This window comes from Ranitomeya variabilis, chromosome 6 (assembly GCF_051348905.1).
Source record: "Ranitomeya variabilis isolate aRanVar5 chromosome 6, aRanVar5.hap1, whole genome shotgun sequence".
NCBI lineage: Eukaryota > Metazoa > Chordata > Amphibia > Anura > Dendrobatidae > Ranitomeya > Ranitomeya variabilis.
This window is the reverse complement of record NC_135237.1, coordinates 250401651-250421210: the sequence shown is the minus strand read 5'-3', so window position 1 is coordinate 250421210 and position 19560 is coordinate 250401651. Positions and strand designations below refer to the sequence as shown.

Genomic DNA, 19560 nt, shown 5'->3' with positions numbered 1-19560 from the left:
AAAAAGTTACGAAGGGTAGCAAAAAACGAACCCGCAAAACGGAAAATGCCTTCGTCATGAAGGGGTTAATGTCTAGACCAATGTTCTCCCTACTGGTGAGAGTAGTTTAGTCTGCCCCTACCTTTTTTCGCTTTGTTAAAATTTTGCTGTCCATGTGTGTCATACATGCGGCTCATGGTTCTTCCCACTTGCCCTGTAGTGGTGGCAAGTGGGGTAATGAGGGGTTAATGTCAACTTCCTATTCTAAGGTGACATTAAGCCAGCTTAGTAATGGAGAGGTGTCAATAAGACACCTATCCATTACTAATCCTATAGTTGTTAAAGGGTTAATCAAACACCACACAGTAAGAAAAAAGTCTTTTAATTAAATAAAACAATATACACAGCTTTTCCATCTTTATTAGTCTGCCATTCCAAGCTAAGCCCTCGATCTCCTGTAAAAAAAAAATAAATGTTAAAATAAAAAACAAACAGTATACCCATACCTGTCCATCATACAGTCAGTCCCACATCGTAATCCATATCGGGGGTATGTACAGTTTACAACTGGGAGCGGAGCTAATGCGACAGCTCCTGGCTGTAAACTACTGTGGAATGAATGAAATACTGGGAGTGGAGCTTCAGTGACTAGTGGTGACGTCACTGAAGCTGCTCTCCCTGCCGGCCTGAAGTAAAATGAACTCTTCAGCATGGGAAAATGCCAAACTGTGTATATTGTTTTATTTCATTAAAAGACTTTTTTCTTACTGAGTGGTGTTTGATTAACCCTTTAACAACTATAGGATTAGTAATGGAGAGGTGTCTTATTGACACCTCTCCATTACTAAGCCGGCTTAATGTCACTTTACAGTAGGAAGGTGACATTAACCCCACTACAGGGCAAGTGGGAAGAACGGGGCAGAGCTCCAGAATTGGCGCATCTAATAGATGGGCCTTTTCTTGGCAGCTGCGGGCTGCTGTTAGGCTGGGGGGGCCACGGCCCCTTACCAGCCTGAGAATAGCTTTGCTGCGTTGGTTTTAAAATATAGGAGGGACCCCACAGTTGGAGCCCGGGAAGGATGCTGTAAGGGAGATAATACACTCAGTGTGAGCGAAGGGGATGGGATGCTGCTTGGGGGTGTTAGTAGCCAGAGCAGCTGGAAAGACTGCATGGAAAGAAAACAACTGTCAATCCAAATTGCTGTTACTAGCTCTGCTCCCCTCTACCCCCTCAAAAAATAATTGGGCCGATATACACTCACTGGCCACTTTATTAGGTACACCTGTCCAACTTCTTGTTAACACTTAATTTCTAATCAGCCAATCACATGGCGGCAACTCAGTGCATTTAGGCATGTAGACATGGTCAAGACAATCTCCTGCAGTTCAAACCGAGCATCAGTATGGGGAAGAAAGGTGATTTGAGTGCCTTTGAACGTGGCATGGTTGTTGGTGCCAGAAGGGCTGGTCTGAGTATTTCAGAAACTGCTGATCTACTGGGATTTTTACGCACAACCATCTCTAGGGTTTACAGAGAATGGTCCGAAAAAGAAAAAAAATCCAGTGAGCGGCAGTTCTGTGGGCGGAAATGCCTTGTTGATGCCAGAGGTCAGAGGAGAATGGGCAGACTGGTTCGAGCTGATAGAAAGGCAACAGTGACTCAAATCGCCACCCGTTACAACCAAGGTAGGCCTAAGAGCATCTCTGAACGCACAGTGCGTCGAACTTTGAGGCAGATGGGCTACAGCAGCAGAAGACCACACCGGGTACCACTCCTTTCAGCTAAGAACAGGAAACTGAGGCTACAATTTGTACAAGCTCATCGAAATTGGACAGTAGAAGATTGGAAAAACGTTGCTTGGTCTGATGAGTCTCGATTTCTGCTGCGACATTCGGATGGTAGGGTCAGAATTTGGCGTAAACAACATGAAAGCATGGATCCATCCTGCCTTGTATGGAGCATCTTTGGGATGTGCAGCCGACAAATCTGCGGCAACTGTGTGATGCCATCATGTCAATATGGACTAAAATCTCTGAGGAATGCTTCCAGCACTTTGTTGAATCTATGCCACGAAGAATTGAGGCAGTTCTGAAGGCAAAAGGGGGTCCAACCCGTTACTAGCATGGTGTACCTAATAAAGTGGCCGGTGAGTGTATAAAAATAATTATGTAATGTGGAAAATTTTTGTAAACGTATTTTAGTTCTAAAAAATATAGGAATATCAGACACTTACTATCCCACTTAAATCACTGGTATAGTATCTTTTTGTTTTGCTGATATAACAATGAAGCCCCATGCATCACAAAGAAAGATACAAAAATCACTTGAATGACCGATGGAAAAAAAAATAAAAAAATATTACAGCTCTTTAAGCAGCATGTATAAAAAAAATCTCAAACTGCCCCTAGTCTTGAACTGGTTAAATTTAAAACTATTGTAATTTCATTCTGGTTGCATTGGATCATTAGAAATCATTGCTTACGTGCGCCTTCTGCTATTCTTTAGTAAAGGGCTTCGCATTGTTTTATTATAACTTGACACATCTTGACTTCTGCAGGCTGTACACAATAACGAGAGCAGTCCTTCAGGGAGTGACCTAAGCGGGCTCGTAGAAGCTTCTAGAAAATCCTTAGCAAAATCTGTTGACAACAGTCGTAAAGGGCAAAAGAGTAAAGGTAACACAAGTCATTTTTACATCATAAAATGGCACAAATTTCTTATCATGTAAAAGAGAGTCTGTTATTCGCTTTTTGTCATTTTATCTGAGAGCAGTATAATGTGGTCTCTGCCACTACATCGTGCTGCTCTCAGATGAGGCAGCGAAAACCTGGTGACAGATTCCTTTAATTAGATTCTGTTACCAGTATTCTATTTTGTATACAAAACAATACAAGGACTGAACACTATTCACCCCATTCACTTCTATGGTTAAAATACATTAAAGGGACCGGTCATGTCCCGAAAGACTATTGACCTGCTTATATAGGGTCAATCTGCATATTAATAGCGTTAACAGTGTTGCCTAACTCCCTTACTGAAAACACTGTTGCTGGGTGAAAATCAACGTTAATTTCTCTTTCAAGCCGCTGGCTTTCAGTTGTAGAAGTGAGAGCCTAGAGTGGTTAGTCATTGCTCAATACAGAGTGAGTGCCGACTGTAAGCAAACCCCGGCACTTAATTTCCTTCCGCTAGCCGGGTTTTTGGTTAGTACGCTATTAACCCTTAAATTTTATGAGGGTTAATGCAAGATATCCATACTCTGTTAAATTGTAATACTTGATTGGGAAGTTATATAGACACTTTTATATTAGCAATATATTAAAAAACCTATACAATCTTTTTAATTTCTTGCCTTTGTGTAAGAAGTAAATAAATTAGCCTGACTAAGCCTTGTCCACAAACTGAAGTGAAAAGTGTTTGTATATACTCTGTACTTACTTAGTTTTAATTATTTCAGTACTTCCCCAGCCTTCGTACAGTTCTGGGGATGAAAACAAGCCCTCGAAGATGGTATGTTATTTTTGTTTGTTTTTTTATCTTTTGGGTAATATTAACCCCTTTCTGCCATCCGATGTACAATCCCATCAAGGTGACCTGGGCCTGTCTGACCATCGACGGGATAGTACGTGATACGCGATCAGCCGCGCTCACGGGGGGAACGCGGCCAGGTGTCAGCTGATTATCACAGCTGATTATCACAGCTGACACCCGGCACTATGTGCCAGGAGCGGTCACGGACCGCTCCCGGCATTTAACCACCGGAACACTGCGATCGTACAAGATCGCAGTGTTCCAATGGCATAGGGAATCATTGCGCAGGGAGGGGGTTCTCTACGTGCTTCCCTGAGACCGTCAGAACAACGCAATGTGATTGCGTTGTTCCGAGGGTCTCCTCCCTGCAGGCCCCCAGATCCAAGATGGCTGCAGGGTCCTTCTGGACCAGGGAGGTGGCTTGTCAGTGCTTACTGAGAGCAGGTGCTGAGAAGCCTCCTACACTGCCTGTCAGATCGCTGATCTGACACAGTGCTGTGCAAAGTGTCAGATCAGCGATCTGACTTTATACAGTGATGTCCCACCCTGGGACAATGTAAAAAAGTAAAAAAAAAAAATTTACATGTAAAAATATTTTTTGAAACATTCCTAAATAAAGAAAAGAATATAAGAATAAATATTTTTCCCAAAAAATACATTTCTTTATGTAAATAAAAAAACAAACCAATGAAAGTAACACATATTTAGTATCGCCGTGTCCGTAACGACCCGACCTATAAGATTGGCCCACTAGTTAACCCCTTCAGTGAACACGGTAAAAAAAATTAAAAAACAAGGCAAAAAACAATGCTTTATCATCATACTGCCTCAAAAAAACTGGAATAACATGCGGTCAAAAAATGGATATAAATAAACATGGTACCGCTGAAAACGACATCTTGTCCCGCAAAAAAACGAGCCGCCATACAGCATCATCAGCAAAAAAATTAAAAAGTTATTGCCGCCAGAATAAAGCGATGCAAAATTTATTATTTTTTATATAAAATAGTTTTTTGTGTATAAAAGTGCCAAAACATGAAAAAAGATATAAATAAGGTATCACTGTAATCGTACTGACCCAAAGAATAAAACTGCCTTATCAATTTTACCACACGTGGAACGGTATAAACGCTCCACCCAAAAGAAATTCATGAATTGGTTTTTTTGTTCATTCTGCCTCACAAAAATCGTTATAAAAAGTGATCAAAAAATGTCATGTGGTCTAAAATGGTACCAATAAAAATGACAACTTGTCCCGCAAAAAAGAAGACCTCACATGACTCTGTGGGCCAAAATATTAAAACTATATTTCTCAAAATGTGGTGATGCAAAACTATTTTTTGCAATAAAAAGCGTCTTTTAGTGTGTGACAGCTGCCAAACAAAAACCCGCTATTAAAACCCGCTATAAATAGTAAATCAACCCCCCCCTTTATCACCCCCTTGTTAGGGAAAAATAATAAAATAAAAAAAGGGATTTATTTCCATTTTCCCGTTAGGGTTAGGGCTTAAGTTAGGGTTGGGGCTAAAGTTGGGTTTAGGGTTGGGGCTAAAGTTAGGGTTGGGGCTAACGTTATGGCTAGGGTTAGGGTTGATGCTAAAGTTACAGTTAAGGTTGGGGCTAAAGTTAGGGTTAGGGTTGGGGCTAGAGATGGGGTTAGGGTTTGGATTACAGTTGGGATTATGGTTAGGGTTAGGGGTGTGTCAGCATTATGGATGTGGTTAGGGTTATGATTAGGATTGGGATTAGGGTTAGGGGTGTGTTGGAGTTAGGAGTGTAATTAGGGTTGGGATTAGGGTTAGGGGCGTGTTCGGGTTAGGGGTGTGGATAGCGTTATGGTTAGGGTTGGGATTGGGGTTAGGGGTGTGTTCAGGTTAGAGTTGGAGTTAGAATTGGGGGTTTTCCACTATTTAGGCACATCAGGGGCTCTCCAACGCAACATGGCGTCCGATCTCAATTCCAGCCAATTCTGCATTGAAAAAGTAAAATTGTGCTCCTTCCGTTCCGAGCTCTGCCATGCGCCCAAACAGTGGTTTACCCCCACATACGGGGTATCAGCGTACTCAGGACAAATTGCACAACAACTTTTGTGGTCTAATTTCTCCTGTTACCCTTGGGAAAATAAAAAATTGGGGGCGAAAATAGTATTTTTGTGAAGAAATATGATTTTTTATTTTTACGGCTCTACATTATAAACTTCTGTGAAGCACTTGGGGGTTCAAAGTGCTCACCACACATCTAGATAAGTTCCTTAAGGGTTCTACTTTCCAAAATGTTGTCACTTGTTGGGGGTTTCCACTGTTTAGACACATCAGAGGCTCTCCAAACGTGATATGGCGTCCTATCTCAATTCCAGCCAATTTTACATTGAAAAATCAAACGACGCCGCTCCCCTTCCGAGCTCTGACATGCACACAAACAGTGGTTTACCCCCACATATGGGGTATCAGCGCGCTCAGGACAAATTGCACAACAACTTTTGGGGTCCAATTTCTCCTGTTACCTTTGGGAAAATAAAAAATTGGGGTCAAAAAATCATTTTTGTGGAAAAAAATATGATTTTTTATTTTTACGGCTCTACATTATAAACTTCTCCTGTTACCTTTGGTAAAATAAAACAAATTGGATCTAAAGTAATTTTTTTGTGAAAAAAAGTTAAATATTCATTGTTTTTTAACCCCTTCACCCCCAAGGGTGGTTTGCACGTTAATGACCGGGCCAATTTTTACAATTCTGACCACTGTCCCTTTATGAGGTTATAACTCTGGAACGCTTCAACGGATCTTGGCGATTCTGACATTGTTTTCTCGTGACATATTGTACTTCATGATAGTGGTAAAATTTCTTCGATATAACTTGCGTTTATTTGTGAAAAAAATTAATATTTGGCGAAAATTTTGAAAATTTCGCAATTTTCCAACTTTGAATTTTTATGCCCTTAAATCACAGACATATGTCACGCAAAATACTTAATAAGTAACATTTCCCACATGTCTACTTTACATCAGCACAATTTTGGAACCAAAATTTTTTTTTTGTGATGAAGTTATAAGGGTTAAAAGTTGACCAGCAATTTCTCATTTTTACAACACCATTTTATTTAGGGACCACATCTCATTTGAAGTCATTTTGAGGGGTCTATATGATAGAAAATACCCAAGTGTGACACCATTCTAAAAACTGCACCCCTCAAGGGACTCAAAACCACTTTCAAGAAGTTTATTAACCCTTCAGGTGTTTCACAGGAATTTTTGGAATGTTTAAATAAAAATGAACATTTAACTTTTTTTCACACAAAATTTATTTCAGCTCCAATTTGTTTTATTTTACCAAGGGTAACAGGAGAAAATAGACCCCAAAATTTGTTGTACAATTTGTCCTGAGTACACTGATACCCCATATGTCGGTGTAAACCATTGTTTGGGCGCAGGGCAGAGCTTGGAAGGGAAGGAGCGCCATTTGACTTTTCAATGCAAAATTGACTGGAATTGAGATGGGACGCCATGTTGCGTTTGGAGAGCCCCTGATGTGCCTAAACATTGAAACCCCCACAAGTGACACCATTTTAGAAAGTAGACCCCTTAAGGAACTTATCTAGATGTGTGTTGAGCACTTTGACCCAACAAGTGCTTCACAGAAGTTTATAATGCAGAGCCGTAATAATAAAAAATCATATTTTTTCACAAAAATGATCTTTTCGCCCCCATTTTTTTATTTCCCCAAGGGTAAGAGAAGAAATTAGACCACAAAAGTTGTTGTGCAATTTGTCCTGAGTACGACGATACCCCATATGTGGGGGTAAACCACTGTTTGGGCGGATAGCAGAGCTCGGAAGGGAAGGAGCGCTATTTTACTTTTCAATGCAAAATTGACTGGAATTAAGATGGGATGCCATGTTGCGTTTGGAGAGCCCTTGATGTGCCTAAACATTAAAAAACCCCACAAGTGACACCATTTTGGAAAGTAGACCCCCTAAGGAACTTATCTAGATGTGTTTTGAGAGCTTTTAACCCCCAAGTGTTTCACTACAGTTTATAACGCAGAGCCGTGAAAATAAAAATTCTTTTTTTTTTCACAAAAATGATTTTTTAGCCCCCAGTTTTGTATTTTCACAAGGGTATCAGGATAAATTGGACCCCAAAAGTTGTTGTCCAATTTGTCCTGAGTACGCTGATACCCCATATATGGGGGAGAAACAATGTTTGGGCGCATGACAGAGCTTGGAAGGGAAGGAGCGCCATTTGGAATGCAGACTTAAATGGATTGATCTGCAGGCGTCACGTTGCATTTGCAGAGCCCCTGATGTACCCAAACAGTACAAACCCCCCCACTAGTGACCCCATATTGGAAACTAGACCCCCCAAGGAACTTATTTAGATGTGTTGTGAGAACTTTGAACCCCCAAGTGTTTCTCTACAGTTTACAACACAGAGCCGTGAAAATAAAAAATCTTTTTTTTCCCACAAAACTTATTTTTTGGCCCCCAGTTTTGTATTTTCCCAAGGGTAGCAGGAGAAATTGGACCCCAAAAGATGATGTCCAATTTGTCCTGAGTACGCTGATACCCCATATGTTGGGGTAAACCCCTGTTTGGGCACACGGGAGAGCTCTGAAGGGAAGGAGCACTGTTTTCCTTTTTCAACGCAGAATTGGCTGGAATTCAGATCGGATGCCATGTCCCGTTTGGGGAGCCCCTGATGTGCCTAACCAGTGGAAACCCCCCAATTATAACTGAAACCCTAATCCAAACACACCCCTTACCCTAATCCCAACAGTAACCCTAACCACTCCTCTAACCCAGACACACCCAACCCTATTCCCAACCGTAAATGTAATCCAAACCCTAACGCTATCTTTAGCCCCAACCCTAACTGTAGCCCCAACCCTAGCCCCAACCCTAGCCCTAACCCTAGCAATAACCCTAGCCCTATCACTAGCCCTAACACTAGCCGTAACACTAGCCCTAACCCTAGCCCCAACCCTAGCCCTAACCCTAGCCCTAACCCTAGCCCCAACCCTAGCCCTAACCCTAGCCCTAACCCTAGCCCCAACCCTAGCCCTAACCCTAGTCCTAACTCTAGCCCTAACCCTAACCCTAATGGGAAAATGGAAATAAATACATTTTTTTATTTTTTTATTTTTCCCTAACTAAGGGGGTGATGAAGGGGGGTTTGATTTACTTTTATAGCGGGTTTTTTAGCGGATTTTTATGATTGGCAGCCGTCACACACTGAAAGACGCTTTTCATTGCAAAAAATATTTTTTGCGTTACCACATTTTGAGAGCTATAATTTTTCCATATTTGAGTCCACAGAGTCATGTGAGATCTTGTTTTTTGCGGGACGAGTTGACGTTTTTATTGGTAACATTTTCGGACACGTGACATTTTTTGATCGCTTTTTATTCCGATTTTTGTGAGGCAGAGTGATCAAAAACCAGCTATTCATGAATTTCTTTTGGGGGAGGCGTTTATACCGTTCCGCGTTTGGTAAAATTGATAAAGCAGTTTTATTCTTCGGGTCAGTACGATTACTGCGATATCTCATTTATATCATTTTTTTTATGTTTTGGCGCTTTTATACGATAAAAACTATTTTATAGAAAAAATAATTATTTTGGTATCGCTTTATTCTCAGGACTATAACTTTTTTATTTTTTTGCTGATGATGCTGTATGGCGGCTCGTTTTTTGCGGGACAAGATGACGTTTTCAGCGGTACCATGGTTATTTATATCAGTCTTTTTGATCGCGTGTTATTCCACTTTTTGTTCGGCGGTATCATAATAAAGCGTTGTTTTTTGCCTCGTTTTTTTTTTTTCTTACGGTGTTTACTGAAGGGGTTAACTAGTGGGGCAGTTTTATAGGTTGGGTCGTTACGGACGCGGTGATACTAAATATGTGTACTTTTATTGTTTTGTTTTTTTTATTTAGCTAAAGAAATGTATTTATGGGAATAATAAATATATTTTTTTTTTATTTATTTAGGATTTTTTTTTTTTTTTTTTTTTTTTACACACGTGGAGAATTTTTTTTTTACTTTTTTACTTTGTCCCAGGGGGGGACATTACAGATCGGTGATCTGACAGTGTGCACAGCACTCTGTCAGATCTGCGATCTGCTGTGCAGGGCTGCAGGCTTACCAGCGCCTGCTCTGAGCAGGCACTCGGTAAGCCACCTCCCTCCCTGCAGGACCCGGATGCCGCGGCCATCTTGGATCCGGGACCTGCGGCGAGGAGGGAGGTAGGAGACCCTCGGAGCAACGCGATCTCATCGCGTTGCTCCGGGGGTCTCAGGGAAGCCCGCAGGGAGCCCCCTCCCTGCGCGATGCTTCCCTATACCGCCGGTACACCGCGATCATGTTTGATCGCGGTGTGCCGGGGGTTAATGTGCCGGGGGCGGTCCGTGACCGTTCCTGGCACATAGTGCCGGATGTCAGCTGCGATATGCCCCCGTGAGCGCGGCCGATCGCGTATGACGTACTATCCCGTTGATGGTCATACGGGCCCACCCCACCTCGACGGGATAGTACGTCAGATGTCAGAAAGGGGTTAAACATTCCAAAAATTCTTGTGATGCACCTGAAGGGTTAATAAACTTCTTGATTGTGGTTTTGAGCACCCTGAGGGAGTTTTTAGATTGGTTTCACTTTTGGGTGTTTTGTATCATATAGATCCCTCAAAGTGACTTCAAATGTGATGTGGTCCATCCCTAAAGAAAAATGGTGGTATAAAAATGAGAAATCGCTGGTCAACTTTTAACCCTTATAACTTCCTAACAAAAAAAAAAATGTTGGTTTCAAAATTGTGCTGATGTAAAGTAGACATGTGGAAAATGTTACTTATTAAGTATTTTGTGTGCCGTATCTGTGATTTAAGGCATGAAAGTTCAAAGTTGGAAAATTGCGAAATTTTCAAAAAATTTTCAATTTTTTTCCACAAATAAACGCAAGACAAATCAAAGGAATTTTACCACTATAATGTCACGAGAAAACAATGTTAGAATCACCGGGATCCATGCAAGCGTTCCAGAGTTATAACCTCCTAAAGGGACGCTGGTCAGAATCTTAAAAATTGACCCGGTCATTAACATGCAAACCACCCTTGGGGATTAAGGGTTAATACTAGTAATGACAATATATCAGCTTCTATTACATTTATTTTCTTTGCAAACTTTTTATTTTAGATTCATTGAAGCAAATTGTTCTTATGATCAATGTCCTACTATTTAGTGCAGGGGTAGGGAACTTCCCGTTCGAGGGCAGATTCCCAGGTGCGACAACCATGTTTTGCTGGTGTCAGTCCTTTAAATCTCTTCTTGCACTGCAAGCACATGCCTTCAGCATGCATTATTGAATGCATTGAAGAATCACGTCCTGACACTGGCCAGTGCCAGCTTCTGTATATACTTTGTGGGCAGAATTTGTTCGCAATGCGTGCCGTTCGCACACATGAAGATAGCAGTAACAGCATCTCCAGTGTCTCCTGTAATGTACATTTTGCAGCCCTGTTGTGTCCTGTGATGTACATGCCCAAAACTCACTGTTTCCTGTGATGTATTTGTTCCAGCCCCAACGTCTATGTGATGGATATGCTTCAGCATGTCTTATGTGAGGTGTATGTTCCTGCCCCAGCTTCTACTATGTGAGGTGTATGCTCCTGCCCCAGCTTCTCCTATGTGAGGTGTATGCTCCTGCTTCTCCTATGTGAGGTGTATGCTGCTGGATCAGCTTCTCCTATGTGAGGTGTATGTTCCTGCCCCAGCTTCTCCTATGTGAGGTGTATGCTCCTTCCCCAGCTTCTCCTATTTGAGGTGTATGCTTCTGCCCCAGCTTCTCCTATGTGAGGTGTATGCTCCTGCCCCAGCCTCTCCTACTATAAGAAGCATCGGACCATAAGATTCACCTAGGTTTTAGAGGAAATTATATAAAAAAAATAAAAAAAAAAATCGAAGCAAAAAATGTGGTCAATTCTGTACCAATATCACGTATCCTGGTATGCATGGCCTCCTCATCCCTATCCTGGTATACATGGCCCCCTCCTCCCTATCCTGGTATGCAGGGCCCCCTCCTCCCTATCCTGGTATACATGGCCCCCTCATCCCTATCCTGGTATGCAGGGCCCCCTCCTCCCTATCCTGGTATGCAGGGCCCCCTCCTCCCTATCCTGGTATACATGGCCCCCTCATCCCTATCCTGGTATGCAGGGCCCCCTCATCCCTATCCTGGTATGCATGGCCCCCTCATCCCTATCCTGGTATGCAGGGCCCCCTCATCCCTATCCTGGTAGGCAGGGCCCCCTCATCCCTATCCTGGTATGCATGGCCCCCTCATCCCTATCCTGGTATGCATGGCACCCTCATTCCTATCCTGGTAGGCATGGCACCCTCATTCCTATCCTGGTATGCAGGGCCCCCTCATCCCTATCCTGGTATGCAGGGCCCCCTCATCCCTATCCTGGTATGCAGGGCCCCCTCATCCCTATCCTGGTAGGCATGGCCCCCCTCATCCCTATCCTGGTATGCAGGGCCACCTCATCCCTATCCTGGTATGCAAGGCCCCCTCATCCCTATCCTGGTATGCACGACTCCCTCATCCCTATCCTGGTATGCATGGCACCCTCATTCCTATCCTGGTATGCAGGGCCCCCTCATCCCTATCCTGGTATGCATGACTCCCTCATCCCTATCCTGGTATGCAGGGCCCCCTCATCCCTATCCTGGTAGGCATGGCCCCCCTCATCCCTATCCTGGTATGCAGGGCCCCCTTATCCCTATACTGGTATGCATGGCCCCCTCATCCCTATCCTGGTATGCAGGGCCCCCTCATCCCTATCCTGGTATGCAGGGCCCCCTCATCCCTATCCTGGTATGCAGGGCCCCCTCATCCCTATCCTGGTAGGCATGGCCCCCCTCATCCCTATCCTGGTATGCAGGGCCCCCTCATCCCTATCCTGGTATGCATGGCCCCCTCATCCCTATCCTGGTATGCATGACTCCCTCATCCCTATCCTGGTATGCATGGCACCCTCATTCCTATCCTGGTATGCAGGGCCCCCTCATCCCTATCCTGGTATGCATGGCCCCCTCATCCCTATCCTGGTATGATTGTCCCCCATCCCCATCCTAGCATGTATGGCCCCCAGAAAAAAAACCAAAACAATAAACCATTATACTTGCTCCCTCGCAGCGTCTTGTTCTGATGCCAGCAGCTGCTTTATGGTTGCAAGCAGCGCATGGCACGGACGTCATGCACAGCTTACAAGCTGAGGACAGCTGTCGAAATACTCACTGCTATCCATGCCGGGACTACAATGGGCATTTTTTCTGCTCACAAGTCTGGTCGAATACAGTTCTGGGAGTCTTTGGATGCCTAAAATGATGGATACCACTGGAAGAGACGCCAAACAGACTCCAAAGTGACTTCATTTGCCTTATTAAAGTGAGTCGTTCCGTTTGAATCACATTGTTGTATTTGCACAAAACCCCGACGTAAGTGCTCTGCATAGAAAAAAAGAACGTAACTCCGCCTTATACTGACAGCCCTAAAAAATGTATGTACACCAAAATGTTACCAACAGAAACCCTAATTTATCCCGCAAAAATCTGCCCCCACTCAGGTCTTTTATCTGTCACTGGAAATATAGGGAGTTCCCATTTTACTGGTGGAACAAAGGCTCCCACCCCCTCAAATAAAATACAGTGACTTCAGCATTCCCAAATCCAAATGCCCCCTTCTTCTGACCCCCACTGTGCTTAAACCGCAGGAAGCAGTCACAAATTTGGCATTCTTGTAGCATAGAGAGCACTTTACAATATACAGGGTGCGTATCTCCAGAAGCACAATCTGAGCACAATGTGCGGGGGCGCTGCAATACATGGGGGCACAATGTATGGGCAGGAGCTCGGCTAATGGCACCCACAGTCTGTAAAAAAGAAATTTGCGTTCTAAAACCCAAGTAGCGCTCTTTCCCATCCGATCACATAGGACAATTTGTTATGCAATTTTTACTGATAACCCCTTGTGTGAAATATAATGCTGAGACTAAAGTTAAATTTCAGCGAAAGCCCTACGTTTTTTCGTTTTCACGACTCAGTCTTATAAAATTCTATGATGTAGTTTGTGAGTTAAAAATGCTCATCACACAAATAGATGAATGCCTTATGGAGTTTAGTTTGCCATATGGGGTGGCTTGTGGGTGGTTCTGCATTTTTGACACCTCTGAGACTCTGCAAATATCCAAATTTGATTTGCAAAAATGAAACAGTGCTTTTTGCTGTTAAGTTTTGCCATGTGTGCAAACATTTAGTTTTTGATCACATATGAGGCATCACTGTGTTAGGAATAAATTTTTTAGCAAATTATGGGGTAAATTTTCTCCTAGTACCTCCTGTGTAAATTATACATTTGGTGCTAAAACTGTATTTTGATGGGTCTAGTTTACAAAGTGGGGTCACATGTGGGGGTTTTTGTTGTTTTTATACTTTAGCGGATGGGCTCTGCAAATGCGACATGGTGTTTGGAATCTATTCCAACCAAATTTATATTCCAAATACAAAATGTCGCTTCTTCCCTTCTGAGCCCTGCCATGTGTCAAAACAGAACTTTTGTGAAGTGTCACTACACTCAGAAGAAAGTAGGTAACAAACTTTTGGGTCCACCTTTTTGTGATACTTCTTGCTAAATTGAAAGATTTGGTGCTAATGCAACATTTTCTTTTTAAAAAAAAAAAAATTAAATCTTCAATATGATGACCTAATGTTATTTACGGGACTGTCGGCACAGAAAGAATGATTGTTCAAACCAAGTACAGGCGCTCTGTTCTTCATGGTGGGGCCAATCATTTATATACATCTGCTTGGTTTCCATCTATCTTCACCCTTCTCTGGTTCTATGAAGCCAGAGCTGTCAATCAAAGAAGAGGGGAAGTGCAGATTGATCGGAAACAAGCAGGTGGGAAGGTAAATAAAATGAGTGACTGTTCAAACCGAGTCCCTGTAAGCATGCAGGTGTTCGGAAAATGGAAAGGGGTGTAGGATAGAACCTTTCCCTCCTGATAACAAAGGGATCCAAAATGTTGAAATCTAACAACTGATCCCTCTGCATATTTAGTGGTTCTCTACTTTTCGCATGCTACAAACAATGTAGGACGTTTGGACCTGCTAAGCACTGTGGCGGCGTTCATGGTCTTTTAATCACACACTATGGGGCTGATTTGCTAGACATAATGGCTTTGGGTTCTTCTGGTCCAGATTTTCATAAAGGCTTTCTCCAGCTAATTTGCCAGATACATATATGCATTTTGTATTTTTCTTCTCTGGCAATGTATCTTTCCTTTTCTATGGTGGTTAATACACGTGAACAAAAAAACACTATCATTAGCTAGGCATGTGGCCTGTACCAACTGTTTATGCCCATCTGGCTCTGCCTACCATGTGGATCCATGGCCATATAGCTAGTCCTGGACCTACATCCCTTGTACCTACTCACCTTTTTCTGTCTTTCCTGCATTGCCCATGAGGAGCTGCAAGTGGCTGGTCATCTGTAGAATCATGTGGCTAGCCATATGATCAGACTTCCTGTGAATGCAGAAACAATTACAGCATTTTAAGAGCCTGGTGCTAGCATACGGCTTCCTTGTTTATGAACTGGCAGTGGCTCAGAGTAAGGCTGTGTGCACACGTAGCAGATTTTTCGCGTTTTTTCGCTATAAAAACGCGAAAAAAACGCTCACATTAAGCATCCTATTTAATAGAATGCAATCCGCATGCATTGATCTGCTTACTTCCCGCATGGGGCTGTGCCCCCCATGCGGGAAGTAAGCAGATCATGTGTGGTTGGTACCCAGGGTGGAGGAGAGGAGACTCTCCTCCACGGACTTGGCACCATATAATTGTTAAAAAAAAAAGAATTAAAATAAAAAATCGTGATATACTCACCCTCTGATGGCCCCGGAGTCCTCCCGCCTCTCAGCGGTGCACGTGCCCGCTTCCGTTCCTATAGATGGTGTGTGTGAAGAACCTGCGATGACGTCGCGGTCACGTGACCGCGACGTCATCGAAGGTCCTGCACACACACCATCTATAGGAACGGAAGCCGCTGAGGAGATCGGCTGTTTGCGGAAGGTGAGTATAACCATTTTTTTTATTATTTTTAACATTCTATCTTTTACTATTGATGCGGCATAGGCTGCATCAATAGTAAAAAGTTGGTCACACTTGTCAAACACTATGTTTGACAAGTGTGACCAAGCTGTCAGTTTTCCAAGCGATGCTACAGATCGTTTGGAAAACGCTAGCATTCTGTAAGCTAATTATGCTTGCAAAACGCTAGTTTTCTGCGGGAATATGCATGCCAATTCCGCATGCGATATACCCGCGGCAGGAGTTGCGGAAATTTCCGCTGCAATTCTGCAACGTGTGCACTTAGCCTAAAAATTCTCACTTTTGTTTACTGCAATCATTGGATAGGGTGATGATGGCACCAGCATCATAGAAAGTGCCAGCTATGTATTTTGAAGAAAAGTATGGCAAACTAAAAAAAAAAAATCTGGAAAGTTGCAGCACGATCTGGTTTCCTCAGACTCCTCTGCACTTATAGTTTTGAAGGGTCACAGCATTTTCCATATAAAAATGCCAAGTTTTGGAAGAGCTCCTTTTTAAAGAAATTGTGTGGATGAGGTCTGTCCTGACGTGCATAGATTTGATCATTTATTTTTGTACTTCTTGCTGGTTTTAGGGTATGTGCACACTAGAAGTATTTCCCGCAGACATTTCTGCATTGAAAAGGTTTCTATTGGCAGGAAAAATACTGCATAAAAAACTTGTGTGGAAAAATTACATAGCAAGAACGTGACGTGTTAGCTATGTGCACACGTAGAATGGTCCACTGCGGATTTTTCCGCAGTGGATTTGATACATCTGCAGGGCAAAAACGCTGCGTTTTTGCTGCAGATTTATCGCGGATTTACCGTGGTTTTTCTGCAGATTTCACTGCGGTTTTACAACTGCGGTTTTCTATAGGAGCAGCTGTAAAACCGCTGCGGAATCCGCAGAAAGAAGTGACATGCTGCGGAATGTAAACCGATGCGTTTCCGCGCGGTTTTTTCCGCAGCATGTGCACAGCGTTTTTTGTTTCCCATAGGTTTACATTGTAATGTAAACTCATGGGAAACTGCTGCGGATCCGCAGCTGCGGAAACGTTTTTCGCATCGTGTGCAAATACCCTTAACATAACATTACGGTTCCAAACATTAGGATGGATTCACTAAAACACCTCTGTATACATCTATCTGAATAAGGTTTCTGTTTGTATTTTTAAGCAGCCCTAAGAAGCTGAGGACCATAAAGTTTTTGAAGCAAGAATTAAATAATTTACCGTAACTTTTTTTTTTGTGTAAGAAATTGCAAAAGGGCCATTTCCAAACTTGGGATTAGACCTGATGTATTTTCGTACTACACAACGAAATGCTGAGGCATGTATCTCACAGCTCTATATGTAAGGAACAGTGTTCCATTTTTCACTTTTATTTAATTCTTTTATATTTAAAGGCTAAATTGTCAAAAGATAAAGAAATGAAAAGTGACAATAAACAAAAAAGAGGTGTGGCAAAAAGTCTGTCATTCTCTGAGTTAAACCTGCCCGGTGTTTCAGTCCTGCTAACTCCTCACAATTTCCATCCACAAACCTCAGGTGGGTATGCATTGCATTAAAAAAAATTAATTTGATTAAAAAGTCAAAAACAGCACATTGCATATATGTTCTTCTGGACAATGCATTTGGTCTGTAGACTACTAAAGGGAATACATTATCAGATATTATGTAATCCGAGAGCAGCACAATGTAGGGGCAGAGACCATGATTCCTGTGATGCGTCACTTCTTGGTCTGCATGTTGTAATTTTGTTAGTCACTGATTTCTCAGCTGCAGATCTAGCAGTTCCCTAATGCTGAGCCGTGTATAATCCCGCCGACACCACTGATTAGCAGCTTTCTATGAATGCATAAGATGTTTGCAGAGTGATACATTTGTGTTGGTATAATTGCTCTAAAATGCAGTTAATGCTAAACTTTTTCAGGCACTGTATATTTGTCTGACCTGGATCAGGACACCATGGATCCTCTAGTAGATGATTCTTTTGTTGACCAGTTAGAAGGGGTAAGTTTTTAGTCTTACGATATTTTGTATAATAAAATGTCTTTAATATCTAATCTAAGTGTGTAGATTATGGTCCTGTAAGGTTGTTTTGGTAAAGTACACATAGATGTAGTATCATACATTTCAATATATATTTATTCATTTTCAGGCGAAGCCAAGTGACACTGCCAGTAAAATGGATATTGGAAGCAATGAAGACCAGATGGGTATTTTTTTTCCCCTAAATAACCAGTGTTCTGCAAGTCTCTGTTTTTCCTCCACATATATAGTATTTCACAAAAGTGAGTACACCCCTCACATTTTAGTAAATTTATTATATCTTTTTATAGGACAACACTGAAGATCTGACACTTTGATACAATGTAAAGTAGTCAGTGTGCAGCTTGTATAACAGTGTAAATTTGGTGCGCTCTCTAAATAACTCAACACACAGCAATTAATGTATAAATCTCTGGCAACCAAAGTGAGTACACTCCTAAGTGAACATGGCCAACATGTGCCCAATTAGCCATTTTCTCTCCCCAGTGTCATGTGACTCATTAGTGTTACAACTGAGCGAGTCCTATACAACTGGATTTTGTTACGCCGCTTTGGGCAGCCATACCCAGTGATAGTGGATCCCAGGAAGAGGAGACAAATGTGGGTCCATCCGCTTTTAAGGCAACGCCCCGCTAAAGGCCATTTCCACCGTCTCTATGCACCTCTGCGAACACATCCTGACAAGTTTTAATATTGTCGCATGAGTATTGCCACCTTTGATATTCTGTTGGAGACAGTGCGCCCTGGGATCACCTTTCAGGACACCAGGATGCATAAATGTATATCTGCTGAGGAGCGTCTTCTTACATTTCGGTATGTTTTCCTCCTCCCCATACTCTATGTTGATGATGTGTCTCTAAATGTCTTATCTAGTTCTGCTTACCAGCTGCTGTTAATTTATTATTAACTAGCTGAAGAGCCCGGCGTTGCCTGGGCATAGTAAATATCTGTGGTTAGTTATAGCACCTCACTTCTCTTATTTTCCCATCACGCCTCTCATTTTCCCCATCACATCTTTCATTTTCCCCCTCACATCTCTCATTTTCTCCCTCACACCTCTCATTTTCCCCCTCACTCCTCTTATTTTCCCCCTCACTCCTCTCATTCCCCCCTAACACTTGTCATTTCGACCTCACATCTGTCATTTTCCGATCACTCCACTATTTTCCCTCACTCCTCTCATTTTGCACTCACACCTTTTCATTTTCACCTCACACCTCTCATTTTCACCTCAGTATATACATGTTTGTCATCTCCCTTATATATAGTATACACCTGTATGTCATCTCCAGTATATAGTATATACCTGTATGTCATCTCCCCTGTATATAGTATATACCTGCTGTGTGTCATCTCCCCTGTATATAGTATATACCTGTATGTCATCTCCTCCTATATATAGTATATACCTGTATGTAATCTCCTCCTGTATATAGTATATACCTGTGTGTCATCTCACCTATATATAGTATATATCTGTGTGTCATCTCTTGTATATAGTATATACCTGTATGTCATCTCCTCCTATACATAGCATATACCTGTATGTCATCTTCTCCTGTATATACTATATACCTGTAGGTAATCTGCTCCTGTATATAGTATATACCTGTGTGTCATCTCCTCCTGTATATAGTATATACCTGTATGTCATCTCCTCCTGTATGTAGTATGTACCTGTATGTCATCTCCTCTATATAGTATATACCTGTGTGTCATCTCTCCTGTATATAGTATATATCTGTGTGTCATCTCCTCCTGTATATAGTATATACCTGTGTGTCATCTCCCCTGTAAATAGTATATACCTGTGTGTCATCTCCTCCTGTATATAGTATATATCTGTATGTCATCTCCT

General features: G+C 42.3%; 1 protein-coding gene across 9 annotated transcripts in view; it reads left to right on the top strand.

Annotated features, from left to right (window-relative positions):
- LOC143782273 (synaptonemal complex protein 2-like) overlaps positions 1 to 19560 on the top strand; it is a 286543-nt gene that overhangs the window by 131895 nt on the left and 135088 nt on the right. For 6 of the 9 annotated variants that reach the window (XM_077269574.1, XM_077269571.1, XM_077269567.1 and 3 more), the window contains exons 8-12: positions 2538 to 2655; positions 3438 to 3490; positions 17057 to 17198; positions 17584 to 17663; positions 17812 to 17944. In XM_077269574.1, the coding sequence (XP_077125689.1) occupies positions 2538 to 2655; positions 3438 to 3490; positions 17057 to 17198; positions 17584 to 17663; positions 17812 to 17944 (526 nt within the window). The remainder of the gene's footprint in view (positions 1 to 2537; positions 2656 to 3437; positions 3491 to 17056; positions 17199 to 17583; positions 17664 to 17811; positions 17945 to 19560) is intronic. The other 3 variants (XM_077269570.1, XM_077269572.1, XM_077269573.1) reach the window with 2 other exon arrangements.